Below are 18,737 nucleotides of genomic sequence, written 5' to 3' on the forward strand. Positions count from 1 at the left end.
AAGGAAAGCATCTATAACCCTACTAAAATGGCAGCAGGGAATACACCCCTTCTACAAAAACTCTGTGCTACCAAGAAGCACACGAATTTGTCTAGCAAGAGCCTTCCTCCCACACCCACACACAAGACAGCACAAAATCCCCTCTTTTTCTCTCCAAGGACAATCATATTCACCTTAGTTTTGTCTGAATCATAAATAACACACTTGTCTAGCTGCCTTAATCCTTGTACTGTATGCAGGATCTGTTCTTTATGCAGAGATGGGGGATGAACATTGGGAGTGCAAGGTACAGAGGACTGGTCTTTAAAATCAACTATTTTGTTGAGCTCTAATCCTCTATCTAAGCAGAATTAGTGACGTCAAGCCAGTTTCCATGGCACAGCCAGACTCATGACAACTCTGTTATATCAAGCAGAAGGACAAAATGGGCTGCACTTAATTGCACACAGAAACAAACATAAAACCAAGCCCTGGTTAATCTCTCATTTTCCGGGAACTTGGGGAACAATTCTAAGATTGATCGGAAGGTACATTAAGAATATTTGCTGAAGTTCATAATGAAGACTCACATTGCTTCAGCGCATTTCCAGTTTGTTATGACAAATAATCCAAATAAACAAGTCGGGTAATATTTTCTGATACAATATCCTTAATTCATCTCGCTTCTTACTTGCTAACAGCCACATGATGGTGTCTCAGAGGTGCAAATCACTGAGGCTCTACTGGAACTAAAGCACCTCAGAAACAGCGCAGAGAACACCACTGCTGATAAGGTAGTACCTTTTCCCATAAACACGTTCTCTTCAATTACTAGCCCTTCTCACAAGTGAAATGTTCAACTCATTCAACCCTATAAAACTCAACATCGTGCATTCATAGCTTCCTATGGATAGAATTCGCTCAGACCTGTGAAATTCCCAATCACAACACTCTCCTCCATTATCACCTGGATTTAAAAAAATGCCAACCCTTTATTCTTCTATGCATGCCCCACTATTCCATCAGTCTGTTGTAGTAACCTTGTCCATAGCTCTAGGAAAATACTATTGTCACAGAGGAAGTGATAGGTCTCCTCTGAAGTAAGTCACCGATTTCTGCCTTCCTCAGGAACCTCCTCACTGCCCCACACTGCAGGTGAGGAGAGAGAGGTGGGGGCATAAATGCTGCTGTGGAGAAATGGAGCATGGTCAACCCTAATGTGGACGGCTCACTGTATGTAGAGTTTGATGGCAGTCAAGGGAGACTGTAAAAAAGACTATCACAATTATTCATATTCCGATTTCTGAGTGTGCTCTTGGAGGGTCACTGCTTTCATTTCTAAGCTTGAACATAACATTGAATTTGGTACAAACAGTTCTCTAAACAGACTCTCAAGAAGACCGAGAAACATATCAAAACAGTTCTAGGTCAGAAGAGAATCCTGGAACATGGGGGTCAGGTAGATAATTAGAACTAGCAATCCAAGAGCACTGTACAAATATTGCTTTGTTGAAGAAAGTTTGCAAACACTTACCACACGAAAGAGAACTGCCTGTCCTAAAACACCATAACATGTCATAATTCCACCTTAAGCAATACAGTATGAAAGAAGCTATTTTTAGCTTTTCCATGGTTGTTATGGCAACCACCTCCTGGCTCCAGCTGTACCCGATGTTTATAATTCCAGGGAAGTGGAAAGAGCAAATTTCCTCTATAATGCAATTATGCACCTTCTACCTCTATGGTAATATAATACCTTAGTTTGATTGCAGATATTTGTTTAGTGATGGTCAGTTGGCCTTTGGCTACAGTTCTAGAGGGTTTGGAAAATCTCATACATCAGAGACAGAATTAGTGCAAGGGGGGAAAAACAACAACAAAGGATCTTTATACAGGACTCTGCTTTCACTCAATGTAGATACGAATACGATGGTAACCAAGCATAGGAAATATGCCATTTGGGGACAGTGTAAAGTGCAGGCTATAATATAATCACTTATAATGTATAAGGCTTATCAGATGAGCTGGTAAATTGGAGTTTTTCTTTCCTCTTGGGCACACAGCCTCTGACTGAGTTCTGGACAATGGAATGTGGGCAGAACCGATTACATCACTTCCAGGCCTGGACCATGAAACCTCCATAAAACCATTTTTATTCTCTCACCTCATCTGTTAGCTGGATCCAGAGCACTCAGCAGAGAACTGCAAGGCCCAAGGGAAGAAGAGGGGAGGCCCTAGATGGAAGGAGCCTGAGACCCTGAGTGACTAGGTAGAGCAAGCCCTTACCACTGACTCATATTGGCTCTGCTGCAAGGGAAAAATCAACTATTATGGTGTTAAACCACTGAGATTTGGGGGTGGTCTGTTATAATAGTTAGCCTACCTTGACTAATTCAACTAGAAACTCTTTTAACTCTAGTGAATATAGCTGTTACTCCCCCTAACCAAAAGAACTGTCTCATAAAATCCACTCACATTTCTCATTAGTTCTTAACAAGTGCCACAATCACCCCACGATGTCAGTTTCAGTCTAGCCTATGATGGCGTTCGCCAGATCATTTCTCAACTTCAATTTAAAATCAACTTGATTTCTTGAAGGCAAGGATCCAATGAATCTTCTGTGTACTCCATGATAAAATTTACTTAATGACTGCCTGTTGAATGGATGGATCCTTTTCTTTGCATTCTTTGTTTTTATCTAATGCTCCAACTACAACTGTGATATGACTGTGAGGTCTACAGAGGTAGGGTGAAGTTCCTAGGGCCTAGTGCAGTTACTGAATATGTAGCTTCATAGCACTCATTTAACTTAAAGTACTGAAATTCTATGACTCTTTGAATCTAATATTTTATGATCTGCAAAGATGTCACAATGTTATCTTTTTTTATTCAGTTTTTCACCAACACACTAAAAATACCTTTTATGATACCCTCTCTGATTTATAAGTATGTAAGTCTTTCTTTTTTAATGGATGAACTTTCTATTCTGAATTAATACCATATCACTTGCAGCTGTCAAAGTAAGACTAAGATGATGGCCCAAATTTCATCCCTCCCAAGTTCTATTCTGTCTGCCCTAATTCTCTGCAGTTGTTTAGGGTCTGGTTTGACCACTGTCCCTTCCACATCTGACCATCAGGGGCACACACTCCCATGGTCAACCAACAATAAGCAGCTTGAAGATTTTAAAGGGAAATTTGACTAAAAACAAGCTATTAAAAGATACAAAACTACATATAAAATGGAATTATAAACAAAGAGCCTTAGAAGAAAGAAACTAGAAGCAGTTTCTCAACCAGTCTCTACAGATGCCAAACAAAATGTATTCTTAACCTCAGTGTCCTCATCTGTACAATGGTGGGAGGCTATCAAGGTTAAACGAGTTAACATATACCATACTCTTGGTACAACACCTGGCACATAATATGTGCTCAATAAACATTAGCTGTAATCCCTGCCTGAAGCTGGTTGCAGAGGTTTCTTCACAAAAGTAGGATCCTAGGTCTTCCCTTTTCAAAGCTGTGATTCCTTTGGAGGGTCTTTTAAACTCAAAGCTATTTTGCAGAGGAAGGATGACTGTGAAACCCTAAATTTAGCAAACGAGCAAGCAAGCTCAAGATGCAAGCCCAGCTCTTTTCAACGAGTTTTCTTTGAAGGTCTAAGCCATCCTTCAGGCTTTTCCAAAGAGAAAAACAAGGGAAGAACAGAGTTTAATCACAATTTGACACCTCATGCTATTTCAATGTAAGAACTCCACAACACATTTCTCAATAAAAATGAAGACACCCAGCACGTTCTAGTGGAACTCAACATAAAATGGAACAATGAGGCTAGCAGGCATAGTCTTTCTCCCGCAAGGGTGGGGCTGACATCTTATAATCACTTCATAGCCCAAGTTCCTCATACACCCATGCTCCACGGAAGACCTGGAAAACCAGAGGATGGGGCCTTTCGTCATGAAACTCCACTGGTTGGGGCTCTGAGAGCACAGAGCTCTGAGAAGGGATTCCCGGGGACATCCCAGGAACTCTATCCACCCCCTCAGAACAGCAGGCAATTGAGTTAGTGTTGGTGACTCAGGCAGACTTTTTATCCAGATCTAAAGGAACCACTGCAACCCTGGAGAGGGGAATGAAAAGGGAATCGAGTGGAAAAAGCCTCCCCCACCAGATGACTCACACTTCGCCCTGTGACTCATCACTGTCACTAAGACATGGAGGAGAGGTTCATTAGTCACTTTAGTGAATTTTTCAAAGAAAGGATTCTCCCTATAAATAACCATGAGCGCTGTCTCCCCAGTGTTGGTGCGTGAGCTCGTGACTCACCTTTCTACCATGCCAGGCAGCACCAAGTGTGTCATCTGCAAAAGAGAAAAACAAAACATTCGTGACAGCTGAGGATGCAGCAGAGAGAAAGTGAAAAGAACCCACCCACAGAAATAAGGGAATTACAAAACCGCTCACCATCTCTACAGATAGCACCTCTATTTTATAGTCTATGTAATATGTGCCAAGAAAAGGAATCGGATGAAATTACTGGAGAGAATACTTTCAGTGAACTTGGCTAAAATTATTCTTGCCTGATATGTTAATACTGGCACAGAGATCTTCAAATAATTAAAGATTTACAGTGAAGTCTAAGTATCTCAAAATGCATTCTCAGGAAAGGACAAGGGTTATCACAAGAAATAATGTGCCTACAAGATTGCTTAAGCTTTCTAATCTCAAGGGCTCAAATGATCTTTCCCTATCAAGAAAGCCTTTAGAAGAAGGCCATGGAGTGGCATGTTGGCAAATAATAAGGATATCTTCACATTCATTTCTCTTGTTGCTCTAGTCAGCTGTGATTGAAACTCATCCTTAGAGAAAGTTGAGGTTAATCTGTGATCTCCAGTAACCAATAATGGAAAAACAATACTTGCATTATTAAAGGACTTCATAATTGTTTACTACATACATAGAAGATGAGGACAAAGACCATTTGTAAACTCTGTTTTAAGACATGCTTAACTAAGGAAAGTTAAGATATTCACTGGCTTAGTCAAGACTACATAATAAAGTTCTGAGGTTAAAACATGAGTTCTTGACTCCTAGATACCACCTTTTTACAAGCAAATTATTTTTGTATTATGTAACCTCTAGCACTTGGTCATTTTGGGGGGAGAGCAGTACAAAGAAAACACTATTTCATAAATCTCAGCAAGACAACCAAAATCCAAATGAAAACATTAAAATTCAAGATAGTTTAGTAAGATAAGAAGACATATATTGTCACCTGTATCATCATTATATGTAAACTAGAGGCCCAGAGCAAGACATTCGTGTATTGGGGGGGAGGCGGGGGTTTTCAAGCAAGAGGGCACAGGCCTGGGGAGTGGGCCTAAGCCAGCAGGTAGACATCCCCCGAGGGGTCCTTAGCGTTGCTGTGAAGGTGGGAGAGGCTCCCGCCACCGCCTGCCATGAGCCTGGCTTCTGGCTGAGTGGTGCTTCCCCTGTGGGAGTGCACTGACCACGAGGGGGCAGCTCCTGCATTGAGCGTCTGCACCCCTGGTGGTCAGTGTGCATCATAATGACCGGTCGTTCCACTGTTTGGTCCATTTGCATATTAGCCTTTTGTTATATGGGATAAGAAATAGAGTATAACAACTTGTCTTAGAATCCAGGCTATTCACACAATAATTAGGACACGACAAACAGCCACTTTGTTCACTTTTGCCCTGCCCTTTACCCCAGAGTAACATGCTTGGAGTAAACAGGATCTGAATTCAAGCAACTGAAAAATGAGCCCACACAAATTAGAAGAAAATTAATGCAAAAGCCTTAAGCAAGTTCTCAATTGGTATCATTAACAATAATTTTAAAAACCATAGCATAATAGTGAAAAGAATTACATGAAGCAGCAAAAGTGTTGCACAATGCCTGTTTTGGAGAAATTAGATGGTAACTCCATTGGAAATCATACTAGAATAAGATAGCACACATTTTCTTTGGTAAACTATAGAATTTGAGCTCTGTGTTACCAAGAATACAACTTAATTAGAAATCCTTACAATTTAACCTGTATGGCTAACTGAATATATACTGTGCAGGGAATGAAAGCTTAATTAGGTAAAGTTTATAAAGTGCTCTGAGATCTCTACATACTATTTGATTTTCTCCTTTATTAATGTTTAAGTGTTTGTGGAAGGTAAGAGTCTCCTTGCCATTTCCCCCCACCCCACATGACTTAACCTGAAATTCAACCCAACACTATAAAAACCAAACATTTTGTAATAAATTATGGTTTGATATATGCTAAACTAATTAACAAAAGTAAAAGAGCTTTCCAAAACAGAGGGCTGCATGTCAATTATTAATGAATCTAAAGCCATAACTTATAAACTGTCAAAAATTTAAAATAAAAAGAACACTATATCATCAGACTGTTTTTTCCAAATATTTAGCATACTATAATATGCTAAGAGTTTCAATCACTTAAATTTTCCCAAAATAAGCTGACTTCATAAAAACTGACAGATTTTAGGAGGAGAAAGGATTCCCTAAAGTTCTCAAAGAGATCTCTACATTTTCACCCACATGTAAGAAATTTCTCCTTTACTAGCTTTGCTCTGAGCTAGAAAAAACCTTAGAACCAACCTACAACTACTCCGTTTTTTTTAAAGATGAAAACTATCGAAACAGTGGTTGTCATTCAATTTGGCAAACCCAACATTTTGTACTTATGTTTGGAACAGCCCATTACTGTGAGACCCAGGGGCTAAATGTACCCAATCTTTGAGAAAATTGGAGGAGCATAATGATAGCTGCTTTCAAATGCACTAAAGGACTCCAGGTATTAACTTGTAATGTCTTCATCTAGAAAAGCCCTGGGTGGGGTTCAGTGGTGAAGGCCATACTCACCTTCCTGTAATTTATTAATTTCCTGTAATTTATTAATGTTGTTAACTTGAATTCTTGGGGCAGGGTGGGGATAAATTCTTAGCATAATCCCTAAATTAAATACAATTACACTGCTCAACAGAGATTCTTCTCATAGATTTCCAAATTAATAGAGGGCTCCCCCTACTGGTACCATGTCACAGCCCGAGGCAAATCCATGTAAGAAAAAGGAAACAAATGCTTCACCTGTGCTTTTCATACATCTGCCCCTCCCCTGCCCCCCGCCCCCCCATCTAAACATTTATCACCAACAGACAGGGCATAGCATTGTTACTTCCGGCTGAGTAACATACAACAAGTACATAGTGGTACCAGAAGGAAAAAGTTAGCTTTTCAAAAGCATGCAAACGGCCTCATACTCCAAGTGCTTTAATTTCTGATGATCATAGAGATGGAAGAGATTTATTTAGTCAAAGCCATTCTAATCTCTCAACATCACTAAGCAGATCTGCAGTTTGAATAGATTGAATGTTTGGAATTCCTGAACAGGGGGATGCAAACCCAAAGGCCTGAAAGGGCCAGGTATATAACATACACTAGTACAGCAAATCAGACAATAGAGACGAGTGGGGCCTGTGGAAATCTGGAGATTGCAAGCCTAACTATTTAGCATAATTAGCTGCTACTCAGCTTAATCACTTGTTGCCACTCAGCTCTAATCACTTGTTGCCACTCAGCAGTTCAGCTCGGTGTTACCTGATTTTCAGATTTTTCCCAAGAGAAGCTAGAAGTTTGGGTATGAAATGTCCCAGTTTTGAAAACACTGCTTGAGCCAACTGAAGTATGTTGGTATGGTAGGGCACATTCAGCCCACAGATTATTGGTTTGCAACTTCTGACCTAGAATCAGAAAAGGATTCTGCCCATTCCCCTTCTGGCAGATTCAAAGATTAGGAAGTTCTTACAATTTACTTCAGTGTAAATATCAACACTGATCCAAGTTCACCCTTCTAGGGCCCCATACAGTAAGTGTGATCCCTATTCCCAAAGAACTAGAATTTTCAGTTTTTTAATTAATTCTTTTATTTTAATTCAAAAAGCATTCATTTTATACCCACATTTGAGGCTTGGGGCTCAGAAATGGAAAGAAACAAAAAGAAGATGGCACTAGTCCTCACGCTGTTTATAATCTGTAGGGAGACACTCAACCAAAAATGAAAAGCTGAGCAAAGGGACGACAGGCAGCATGCGCTGAAACTGCCTGAGACCTCGTCTCTTCTGGAGGGTCAGGAAGGCTCCCTACCCCACCCCCACCTCCAAGTGCATACACTTTAATTGAGAACTAAAGGATGAGTAGAATTAGTGAAGTCTGAGATGAGGGAGCCTTCCATGGAGAGAGACCAGCCTGAGGGAACATTCGGGTCAAAGGACTGAATGAAGGTGCTTTGACCTGAGCACAGTTGGAGGGGGAGAGATCTGAAGGGAAACTGGGGAGGTGAGCAGGGACCAAGTCAGGTGGTCCTTCCCTCCCTGTAGGTCACATTCAAGATTCTGAACTTGAGGAAAAGGGGAAGTTGCTGAAGGATTTAACAGGGGTGCGATACAATCCGATGAGAGAGAGACAGAGAGAGAGAGAGAGAGAGATGCATGTTTCCTTTCTTCACCCTAAACATCACCCTAAACATCTCTAGTTCTTCCAACCATTCCTAATAAAACATAGTTTCAAGTTTCCACTCTGGTTGAATACATTATGACCCCCTGCTTAAGACTCTTCCTCCTCATCCTCAAATAAAGCAAACCAAACTCAGTGGTACTTCACTTCAAATGGAGGTTATTAATAAACTTTACCTTGGACCACACCCTCACCTACTTCCTTCTTTGCTCTAAGAAAGGTAAGATAGAAGGTTGGAACATTCCCTTCATGGGTCAGAATGGTAGCCTGGAAATTTCCTAAGGCAGTGGTCGGCAAACTCATTAGTCAACTGAGCCAAATATCAACAGTACAACGATTGAAATTTCTTTTGAGAGCCAAATTTTTTAAACTTAAACTATATAGATAGGTACATTGTTATTAACTTAATTAGGGTACTCCTAAGGCTTAGGAAGAGCCACACTCAAGGGGCCAAAGAGCGCATGTGGCTCGCGAGCCGCAGTTTGCTGACCACTGTCCTAAGGGATTCAGGTCTAGGCAGGGCCATTCCCTGTGATCCACCTTATTCACCAAGCCAGTAGTAGCTTCTGGGTCCAGTACCATCAGAAGGAATAATTTCCCCACCCTTGGGGAGCTAGTTTGGGCAGTGTTCATCTGAAAAGGGATAAAGAGTCTATGGTGTCTTGAGATCTTAAAACTTATTAAAGAAATAAAAAGACAAGCTGGAGGAAGAAAGACAACTTCAATTATGGCAAATGCTAAAACAAGTGATCTCAAATCAGAAACAAGCAACACAAGATCTATTTTAGAACTTGTCCTTGGATTGGTGTGAAGCTCATTATCCTACCTGTTGAAACTGGACTTGTATTTGCCTGCCTCTGGAGTTGTGGCACTTGTTCCTTTTTCACGATTCCTCTAATAATCAATAGCAGCACAACAATTTCATTTGCAAAATCTCTGTGTTTTGAGATATAAAACCCTCCAGGCATGAAACTGGAAATATTTTAGAAGAGTGTGGTTCAATATCTGGAGGTTTAAGTGTCCAGCCCATCTTGTTCAGTCCCCATCGGCCAGGCCCCAGCAGCAAGCTAACCTACCGGTCACAGCGCCTGCCCCTTAGTGGTCAGTGCACGGCATAGTGAGTGTTTGAGTGACCTTAGCATATCATTAGCATATTATGCTTGGATTGGTTGAACAGCCGACCAGATGACCGGACACGTAGCATATTAGGCTTTTATTATATAGGATTTTAGTCACAGACCATCTGAAATCACAAGGAAAAATCCCCAGCTAGTAGGGCTCTCTTCCAGCTTAAGGCTAATCTATCTGTCATATTGGCCACCTATATAGAATTTCCATACCCCTGGTTCTTCTTACCTTGACATTTACCTGCTCTGCAGGAAAAAGAACAAGACTAAGTTTAACCCTGAAAGATTTGAAAGCAAAATTGGAAAGCAAGCAACAAGGCTTCCAAACATCCTTTAGGTTGCTTCAACTAACAGTATCATGCCTGGTAAAGAGAAAGCCCAGTTAAGTAAGTCATTGAGAGAGAAAAAAAGGAATAAACCTAAACTACTGATTAAGATGAAAAGTGAACTGAAGGGCTTGGTGGCTGGGGAGAGAGGGCTAAACTGGACTCTATGATTAAATATCAAGGATCTATAGGCAAAAGCATTCCGCTGGTATTTCTCTCCCAGTATTCGTCTGTACCACTCACCACTACTTCAGCTGGTGACGACCTCTAATTCCTTTGGTCAGGATATTTCATTTTTATTATTCTTCTGCTGGAATATGACACTTAAGTGATTTTTACTTTATCTGACCTACTCATATAGGACATGGACCAAGCAATAATCCTAGACCTGAAGGAATGTAAAGCCAGGCCATTCAATGCGAAGGCATAGCACCGAACTTAAAAGATGCTGTGGCCCTACCAGCAAACATCTCCAAATTCCTGGCATGCTTTGCAGCCAGTCAACCCCTATCGTGGTTTGGTAAGGAGATAATACTTTGACCATCACTGATGGTGAGAAGAGGTTGTTCTCTTTCTTATATAAACCTTTTTGATGTTTTATTGTGGCTTTAGGCTGCAGACATCCATGCCCCAGTTCCCCTGATGTCCAGCCACCATAAAATCTTGTAAGATTCTAGAGCCAGACCAATTCTCATCTTGTTTTAAGTTACCCCAGGGCACCAAACAACCATTCCTACTGAAAATGCAGCCCTTGCCCTGGTAACATAACACAGTCAACAAAAGGACAATAGGCACAATTCATCAAAATATACCACAGGACAGATGACAGCAGCATGAAAGAGCACTAAATCTGGGAGGCCACACACAAAGCTTCATCAAGGCCAATGCCCTTTTCTCAGTATAAGCAAGACAAACACATGTACTGTAATATACGTATTGCCATGTCCCTCTGCCACTAGACCTGCTTTTCTGAAACGTAGATCAGATCACACCTATTTCTACTTTTCAGCTTCCGGTGGCTCTCTATTCTTTTGAGTACAGCACTCAGCTTTGCTGCACAATCATGTCTTAACTTACTTTTCTGGCCTTCAGGTTAGCTGCCCCACACCACTCACCTCCTGCTGTGAGCCAAACCTTTCATACCTGAACTACCTGACTGTGCTGCGGAGATGGTAACCCCACCAATAGTACAATAAAGAGGGGCTGTACTCCAGATGTCGTTAACTCCATGACAACTAAATCAAGAGTTTTAAATGGTTTTTCCAATAAAGTGCGCATCACTAAGGTACAGGAAAATTCATACTTACACTAAAGATAAAGAATGATTATTTGGCTTAATGAAGAAGGGTTTTAAATAGCAAATGCCCTGAGTGTTGTGAGATTTGATTTGCAAAAAAACAAGTTTACATACAAAAATGTTAAGCATTTATCCAGTTCTGCTTGTGATCCTTCCCATCTATATATGCAATATGCAAAGTGTCCCCTCGGGAATTCGACAGAGAGGCCAGGAGTTCAATCGCTCACTATGACATGTGCTGACCACCAGGGGGTGGCGCGGAATGAGGAAGGCCTGGGCCGGCAGCTGGAAGGCCCATGATCAGCCCTGATCGCAGGCCAGGCCTAGGGACCCTACCCATGCACGAATTTCGTGCACTGAGCCTCTAGTCAACAATATAATAGGATATGGTATGTTTAATAATTTAGCATTGGCTCCACTAACTCATTTCATGGGAAGAAGCATATTTGCCAGTATAAAAAGAGAAAATGGAAGAGGAAGAATGAAGAGGCAGGAGAAGCATTTTATAATTTGTCGAGATATTAGGACTGGTGGTTCGTTTTTATGTCATCATTATTTTGAACAAACTGAAAGGTGCTCTACAGTGCTGTTGGATTTGAGCTGCTTTCTCCACATTTCCCCCCTGCATTGCTCATCTTTAAGCAGAGACATGAGGTGACCACCACCGCACAAGCTGATCTGTGCTCAGATGCTGCTTGAAGGATGCAGTGTGTGGCCATGGAGCACAGCAAGCTGACTGGTTCTCACAGATCAAGGTCAGGACCTAAGCCTTTTATCATTAGTGTTCTGTATACTGCCAGCCAAAAACACATGTTTTGGGAGACCGAGAAGGCCAGGGTTTTATACTTTAAGTGTATACACCAGTTCAGTTCAGTTCTGACAAGCAGGAGAAAATACTAATGTGTCTAGTATAAAGTTTTGTATCGTTTATTTGACAGAGGGATTAAAATTATCAGGAGACTAATTTGTAGCTAGTATCAATTCTATAAAATAAAATTTAAACATTCGAACATATTTTTCGTCATTAACTCATTAAAATATATTATGAAACATACACATAATTTTAACACTTATTATTTTTTAAAATGTTTTCCTTTTTATTTGATTTTAGATTTGATAGCTAGTCTTCCCTTTAGCATATATTAGCTATGGTGTCTTTGATCAGCATATACAAGTGACAAGGCTATAACGCATGCCTAGCTACTAGAAACTAGAGTTGTTTTTACATGTGGCTAGGAAAAATCATTCTTTATAGTCCCTTACTTCCCATACAATACTTTACCACAATATTTAACTCATCAACTTACCTGTATCACAGAAAATACAAAAGAGAAACAATTTACCAGTGATGACTTGCATCTAGATGAAAACTTTGTAAAAATCAATCTTCAGACTAAGTTAGATTGTGTGGTCCCTGGGCCTACCATAGGGTTGCATATAATGGAGGCATTTAATTAATGTCTCGTTGTTAAAAAGCAAAACTATACAGACACCTGTTTGGTATTCAGTTCTTTCTACTTCCTGAAGACATAAGGAAATAGACCAGCCGTGGGCAAACTACGGCCCGCTTGAAATGAATAAAACTAAAAAAAAAAAAAAAAAAAAAAAAAAAAGACCATACCCTTTTATGTAATGATGTTTATTTTGAATTTATATTAGTTCACACAAACACTCCATCCATGCTTTTGTTCCGGCCCTCCGGTCCAGTTTAAGAACCCATTGTGGCCCTCAAGTCAAAAAGTTTGCCCACCCCTGAAATAGACCACTTTCATCTGGAAAACATACTTACATCAAAAGAAGAGTTGACTGAAATGAACAAGCTGGTTATGTCACTGCTCTTAAACAAAAAAGACCAAAAAGGGTGAGAAGCTGCTTACCTTACAAACAGAAAGAATGTTAACATTTAACATTTTCTTGATGGTCTGCAAAAAAACATATTGATTATTTTATATAGATCATGGACATGACCACATAATACACATGTGATATGAATGATCTGGAGATGCACTGAAAGTTTCCCTGGGTATAGTAGAGGTCTCGGGAAATGACAGGAGTTGGGATGGAGAGATAGATTTTATTTTACTCTCAGTGTTATAGTACTTTTCTACCAAAAGCAGCAATTCATGCTAATCTGAAAAATCCAAGATATCGTGCAAAAACTGAAAGCAAAAAGATAAACTTAATCTAAAGTAAATATGAACCATTTGTAATTTCCTCTCTGCTAATACAAAAAGGAGAAATGATTGAAACTAAGGTTTTCAACAATTTTTTTTTTTTAAATTTCACATGTTCCTTCAATGATACCCTCTTTCAGTCTTTATTAAAGAATTACGCATGTATCAAGGACACAGCTTTCATTTTGGTAGAGCTAGTCTACCTGAATCACTAGAATATTGTTGTCTATTAACAACCTTATGATTTTTAATTGGTGTTCAAAATCCTAATACTTAAAACAAAGCTATATAATAAAAATAATAATAATATAATAATATAATAGATATTATATTATTATATTAATAATATAATGATATAATAAAAGAATAATAAAACTAGAGCTATTATTGCCCCTGGTACTGTACAAATGGGGTTATAAATATTTTCTCATTCAATCCTTCCAACATCGTTATGAAGACTATTGTATGGCGAGGGACCGGACACTAAGTATGGTGGAGATCACCCTCAGAGTAACTCAGGTAACAAACAGAAGCGCCAAGGATTGAACCTCAGGCAGCTGGACTCCAGGGCTTACAGTCTGAGCCCTTTTACCACATTGCCTTCCCAATACCTGCATGCATTCCTTTTGTTATCATAATATACAAAGAAAGACTTACACTGTCCAAGTCAGGAATTTCCAAAAAGTATTCAGGATACTCATATGATATTCCCACGTTGTTCACTGAAATAAGACAAGATTGTTAGCCTGCTAACATATATATTTTATAGATTTTTAAAAAATATTGGGATTCGCCCTAGCTGGTTTGGCTCAGCGGACAGAGCATCGACCTGTGGACTCAAGGGTCCCAGGTTCGATTCCGGTCAAGGGCATGTACCTGGGTTGCGGGCACATCCCCAGTAGGGGGCGTGCAAGAGGCAGCTGAATCGATGTTTCTCGCTCATCGATGTTTCTAACTCGCTATCCCTCTCCCTCTCCCTTCCTCTCTGTAAAAAAATCAATAAAATATATTTTTAAAAAAAAATATTGGGATTAAAGGTTTCAATAATACTATTTATGGTTGGAGTGACCTTTTCCACAACTTTCTATCCAAAAATGTATCCATGTGTGTACAGTTCAAGAGTCTCCTCTGTCATTAAGCCTTTTTGTACCTACCACCCAGCTCCTGACAAAAGAACTTATGTTCACCTTCCAATTTCCATAACCCCGTGGAGTATGTCTATTCTGCCTCTGTAATAGTTATTTGTAGATATTGCTCAACCCCTTTCTAGAGCTTACATTTTCATAATACAGTAGAAAGAGCAGAGAGTACTATAATAAGGGAGACTGGAAACTTGAGTTCTACTTATAACTATTTCAGAAAATGTGTGACTTGGGATAAGTCACATATCATAGGCATCTGTTTCTTCAACTCTGAAATAAGAGCTCACTTAATGATCCAACAAAACCAGAAGGAAAAGTCAGTTTCTGGCATCATGGAACATACAATCGAGCAGGAAGAGAAAGGCACTACACAAAAAGAATTAAAACAATTATTTCATTACAGAGTACAGTGTTATAGGAGTCTATGCCTGGAGCGTCTGAGGTTATCTGGGAAGGCTTCTCTGTGGAGGCCAAGAGAGTGGGCCAAATGTCTCCAGCAAACCATCCTTGCCTACTAGCCCATAGGCCTTGAAGTCATGCCTCAGTCTTCCTGTATTCCTACTCCTCAACCACCTACCTAAGATTGGAGCTACAAGACAATTGGGAAGCTATGAATAAGCATAAATAATTAGGTACATGATTAACACTCAGATATCCTTTAGTTTCCTTAGCCCTGGAAAGACAAAGACAAACCCAGAATAAGGAATATTTGCAGGAATCATACAAATAAAATATCTTAGAATTTATTTTAACCAAATAAATAGTGAAATGGATTATCTATCAATCTATCTATCTATCTATCTATCTATCATCTGTATTTAATCATCACAACAACTACATTACCTCCCTTGTACATATTCGAAGTTCAGAGTAGTTAAATAACTCACCCAAGATCAGAGAGAAGGAATTCAAACTCAGGAAATTTAACTTCAGAGGCTAGGGCCTTAACCACTACATTAAAGCCATCATATGCCTTCATCCAGTCTTCAGTTCAGAAAAAAAATCAGTAATAATTGGAGAATAAACAGAAATCTGATAGTGATGTTTAATAAAACTGTGAAGTATTAAAAGAAATGTTTCAGTAGCAAAAAAGATAATGAAGCTATGATTGGTCTGCTAAAGCTCATAAGGAATTGTGCCTGATAAACCTGATAATAGTAATAGTAACTTTTTCAATAGACTAACAAAATTAGTAGCTCAAAGGAACTCAATAAGGGTTCTATATTTAGCAGTAAGCCAGTCACTTGAGGCTGTGAGTCTCAAGATTTTACTTGCACAATTTGGTCAGCATGGCCTGAATAAGCTCGCTGAAACCTGTCTGAAAATCTGAAAGCAAAGGATAATGACAATGTAAACTGTATTTAATTAGGATTCTTGCCCATCGGAATAGGCATAGTACCTACACATAATTAATAACAGCAAATCTAAATCCATTTTTATTTTATTCAATAGGTTCTCTACCCACCAGGGGTTCTGGGATTCAATTCTATAAAAAAGCTGTTAAAATTAAGCCCAAACTAGTTGAAGGTGAGACTTTATACTCACTGGACTTTGCTTTAACCATCTTCGGAATTAGAAAGGATGAATAACTTATTTACAGCATGACTAAGAGAAACAGCAACACCCAAAATATCTCTTAAAATGCTCCACATAAAATAGTCTTTACAAAGTCAGTTTAAGACAACAGAATCCTGGCCCTAGCCCATGGGAACATTAATGCTCTACTTCAGAATACTGAAGAAAAGTGAGTAGTATAATTATAAATCATTTAAGACCCAGATTGGGTTTTTTTAAAAAAAGTCTAGGATTTTGCAAGCAGCACAGTTGACTTTGCAATCTTTGTGACATGTACTACAAGTACAGAGTCCAGCTAAGGAAGCGCACAAATAAATAACTAAGCCAGTAGGAAGTGTTATTCTGGTTAAGGCTACACTAATGATAGAAAGTCTTCAGATACGTCTCTGCTAACTGAGCAAAGGAAAGCTATCAAAACTTCCTACTCACACAATGAAAACCTGAACATCTACTTAACACAGCTCTAAAAGAAAACCCAGTCAACAGAGAACTTCTGCCCAAATAAACAGTATCATGTATAAGGGCTACACTTTCACAACTAAAAATACACACAGAAAAAAGATAAAGTGGAAACAGATCTTTCAGAACACTGAGCCATATTTTATGAGGGGAAGAACCTGCCAATGTCAGATTGGCAACAGGTCCCTAGCAGCGATTTTCAACTGGTGTGCTGCAAAAATTCTTAAAACATGCAATACCTGACTATTTAGTAAGGGGCACTGGACTTTTTTCCCTTAAATTGTCAAAAAAAAAAAAAAAAGAGAAAAAACCCAAAAATATAAAAAATGGCCCTGGCCAATTAATTCTGCTCAGTGGCTAGAGAGCATCAGCCCACGGACCAGACCAAAGCATCAAGGGTTCAATTTCCGGTCAAGGGCATGCACTTGCATTGCAGGCTCCAGTCAGGGCACCTGCAGGAAGCAACCAATCGATTCTCTCACATGTCTCTCTCTCTCTCTCTTTTCTCTCTCTCTCTCTCTCCCCCTCCCTCCCTCCTCCTTCCACTCTCTCTAAAAATCAGTGGGGAATGGGGGGGTGGTGCGGGGGGAGAAATATCCTTGGGTGAGGATTAACAACAACAAAGTGATAACAGCCAGCACAACAATAGATATCTGGTGTGAATGAATAAAAATTATACCTATTTTTGTCCGGTCAGCAAAAAAATATATATTCTTGGTGTGCCGCAGAATTTTAGTTAGTTTGTGTGTGCCATGGGGTGAAAAGGTTGAAAGTCGCTGTTCCATACTAGGGATTAGGGCTCTTAAATCCCTTTATGCTTTATTGGTTGCACTCTTTGCTAGTGAGATATACGCCTCCCACCTTCTCTCCAAAGAGGCTGTAACCACTTCAGAGTGCTATTATTTAAGAGTATAAAGGAAAACCATCTGTTGCTCTCAAATAGTTATTTCCATAAACCGCACAATTGTGCAAATCTCTTGGAAAAGGCAAACCAATAGCAATTTTACTTTGTGACATTAGGTGGCAGCAATAACCCAGTGGCAGGAGGAAAGCTTTCAGGGAACTGGAAAAGGAAGAAAACAGGCTTAGGGTAGGAGTCAATGATGGAAATATTTCCATGATAATTTAATTTCATTAAGAATGGGTGCATGCAATGTCATTTTAAATATTACAGGATTCATTATAGGATTCACCAAACTAAACAATGCCAAAAGTTATTCCTACATTATTCAGATAGTTGAAAACCTTTCTGAAGGAAGCATTTTATGTCTTTTTTTTTCTTAATCCTCGCCCAAGTATATTTTTTCCATTGATTTCTAGAGACAGTGGAAAGGAGGGAGGAGGGGGAGAGAGAAACATCGACATGAGAGAGATACATCGATTGGTTGCCTCCCCCACATGCCCCTTTGGGGGCTGGGGAATCTGAAACCAAGGAAAGTGCCCTTGATCTGGAATCAAACCTGAGACCCTTCAGTCCACAGACCAACGCTCTAACCACGGAGAAAACCAGCCAGGGCAATGGAAGCATTTTAAATTGACATTAAATAGCTGTTCATTAGTGAGGTGTTTTGTGTTTTTTTTAATCCTACAAGTGAGGCATCAGAGAGAGATTTTTTAAAAATTTTAAGCGACCCACAAAACCCTTTTACTAGTGTAACACGTCATGTCTTTCAGAAAACAAAGGATGTCTGTGTAATCTGAGAATTCCAACCACTACTCCAACGATCATCACAGGACCATGAACAGATATAGCATCTATCCCATCAGTTTCTCACTGGAGTTGCAATACTGAGAAGAGCTCAATAGAATAGAGGAGACAAACAGAGAACAGAGGTGAAGACAGGCCAAGAACAAGGACGAGGTGAGTGGTTAGAGGAGGTGGCAGGTTCTCCACGACCCCCTCCACAACTCTCAAAAACACCAATAGATAAGAACTGTATTTTAAAGACGCAGAAAATCCACAGAGTAATTCTGAATGTTGTATAAATACTCTAAATCAGGTGGTTTCTCAACCTTGGCTGACATTAAGAATCACCTGGGGAATCTTTTTAACTCCTATTTTTAATTTTTTTTTTATATATTTTTTATATTTTTTATTTCTCCTTTCTT

The 18,737-nt window shown here is 39.6% G+C and overlaps 1 protein-coding gene across 1 annotated transcript in view; it reads right to left on the reverse strand.

The window, feature by feature from the left end:
• HSD17B12 (hydroxysteroid 17-beta dehydrogenase 12) overlaps nt 1–18,737 on the reverse strand; it is a 123,229-nt gene that overhangs the window by 8,526 nt on the left and 95,966 nt on the right. The window contains exons 5-7 of the mRNA XM_006097915.3: nt 14,110–14,174; nt 13,156–13,200; nt 4,305–4,339 (exon numbers count right to left, since the gene is read on the reverse strand). Coding sequence (XP_006097977.1) covers nt 4,305–4,339; nt 13,156–13,200; nt 14,110–14,174 — 145 coding nt within the window. The remainder of the gene's footprint in view (nt 1–4,304; nt 4,340–13,155; nt 13,201–14,109; nt 14,175–18,737) is intronic.

Source organism: Myotis lucifugus, unplaced genomic scaffold, assembly GCF_000147115.1.
Source record: "Myotis lucifugus unplaced genomic scaffold, Myoluc2.0 scaffold_213, whole genome shotgun sequence".
Lineage (NCBI taxonomy): Eukaryota > Metazoa > Chordata > Mammalia > Chiroptera > Vespertilionidae > Myotis > Myotis lucifugus.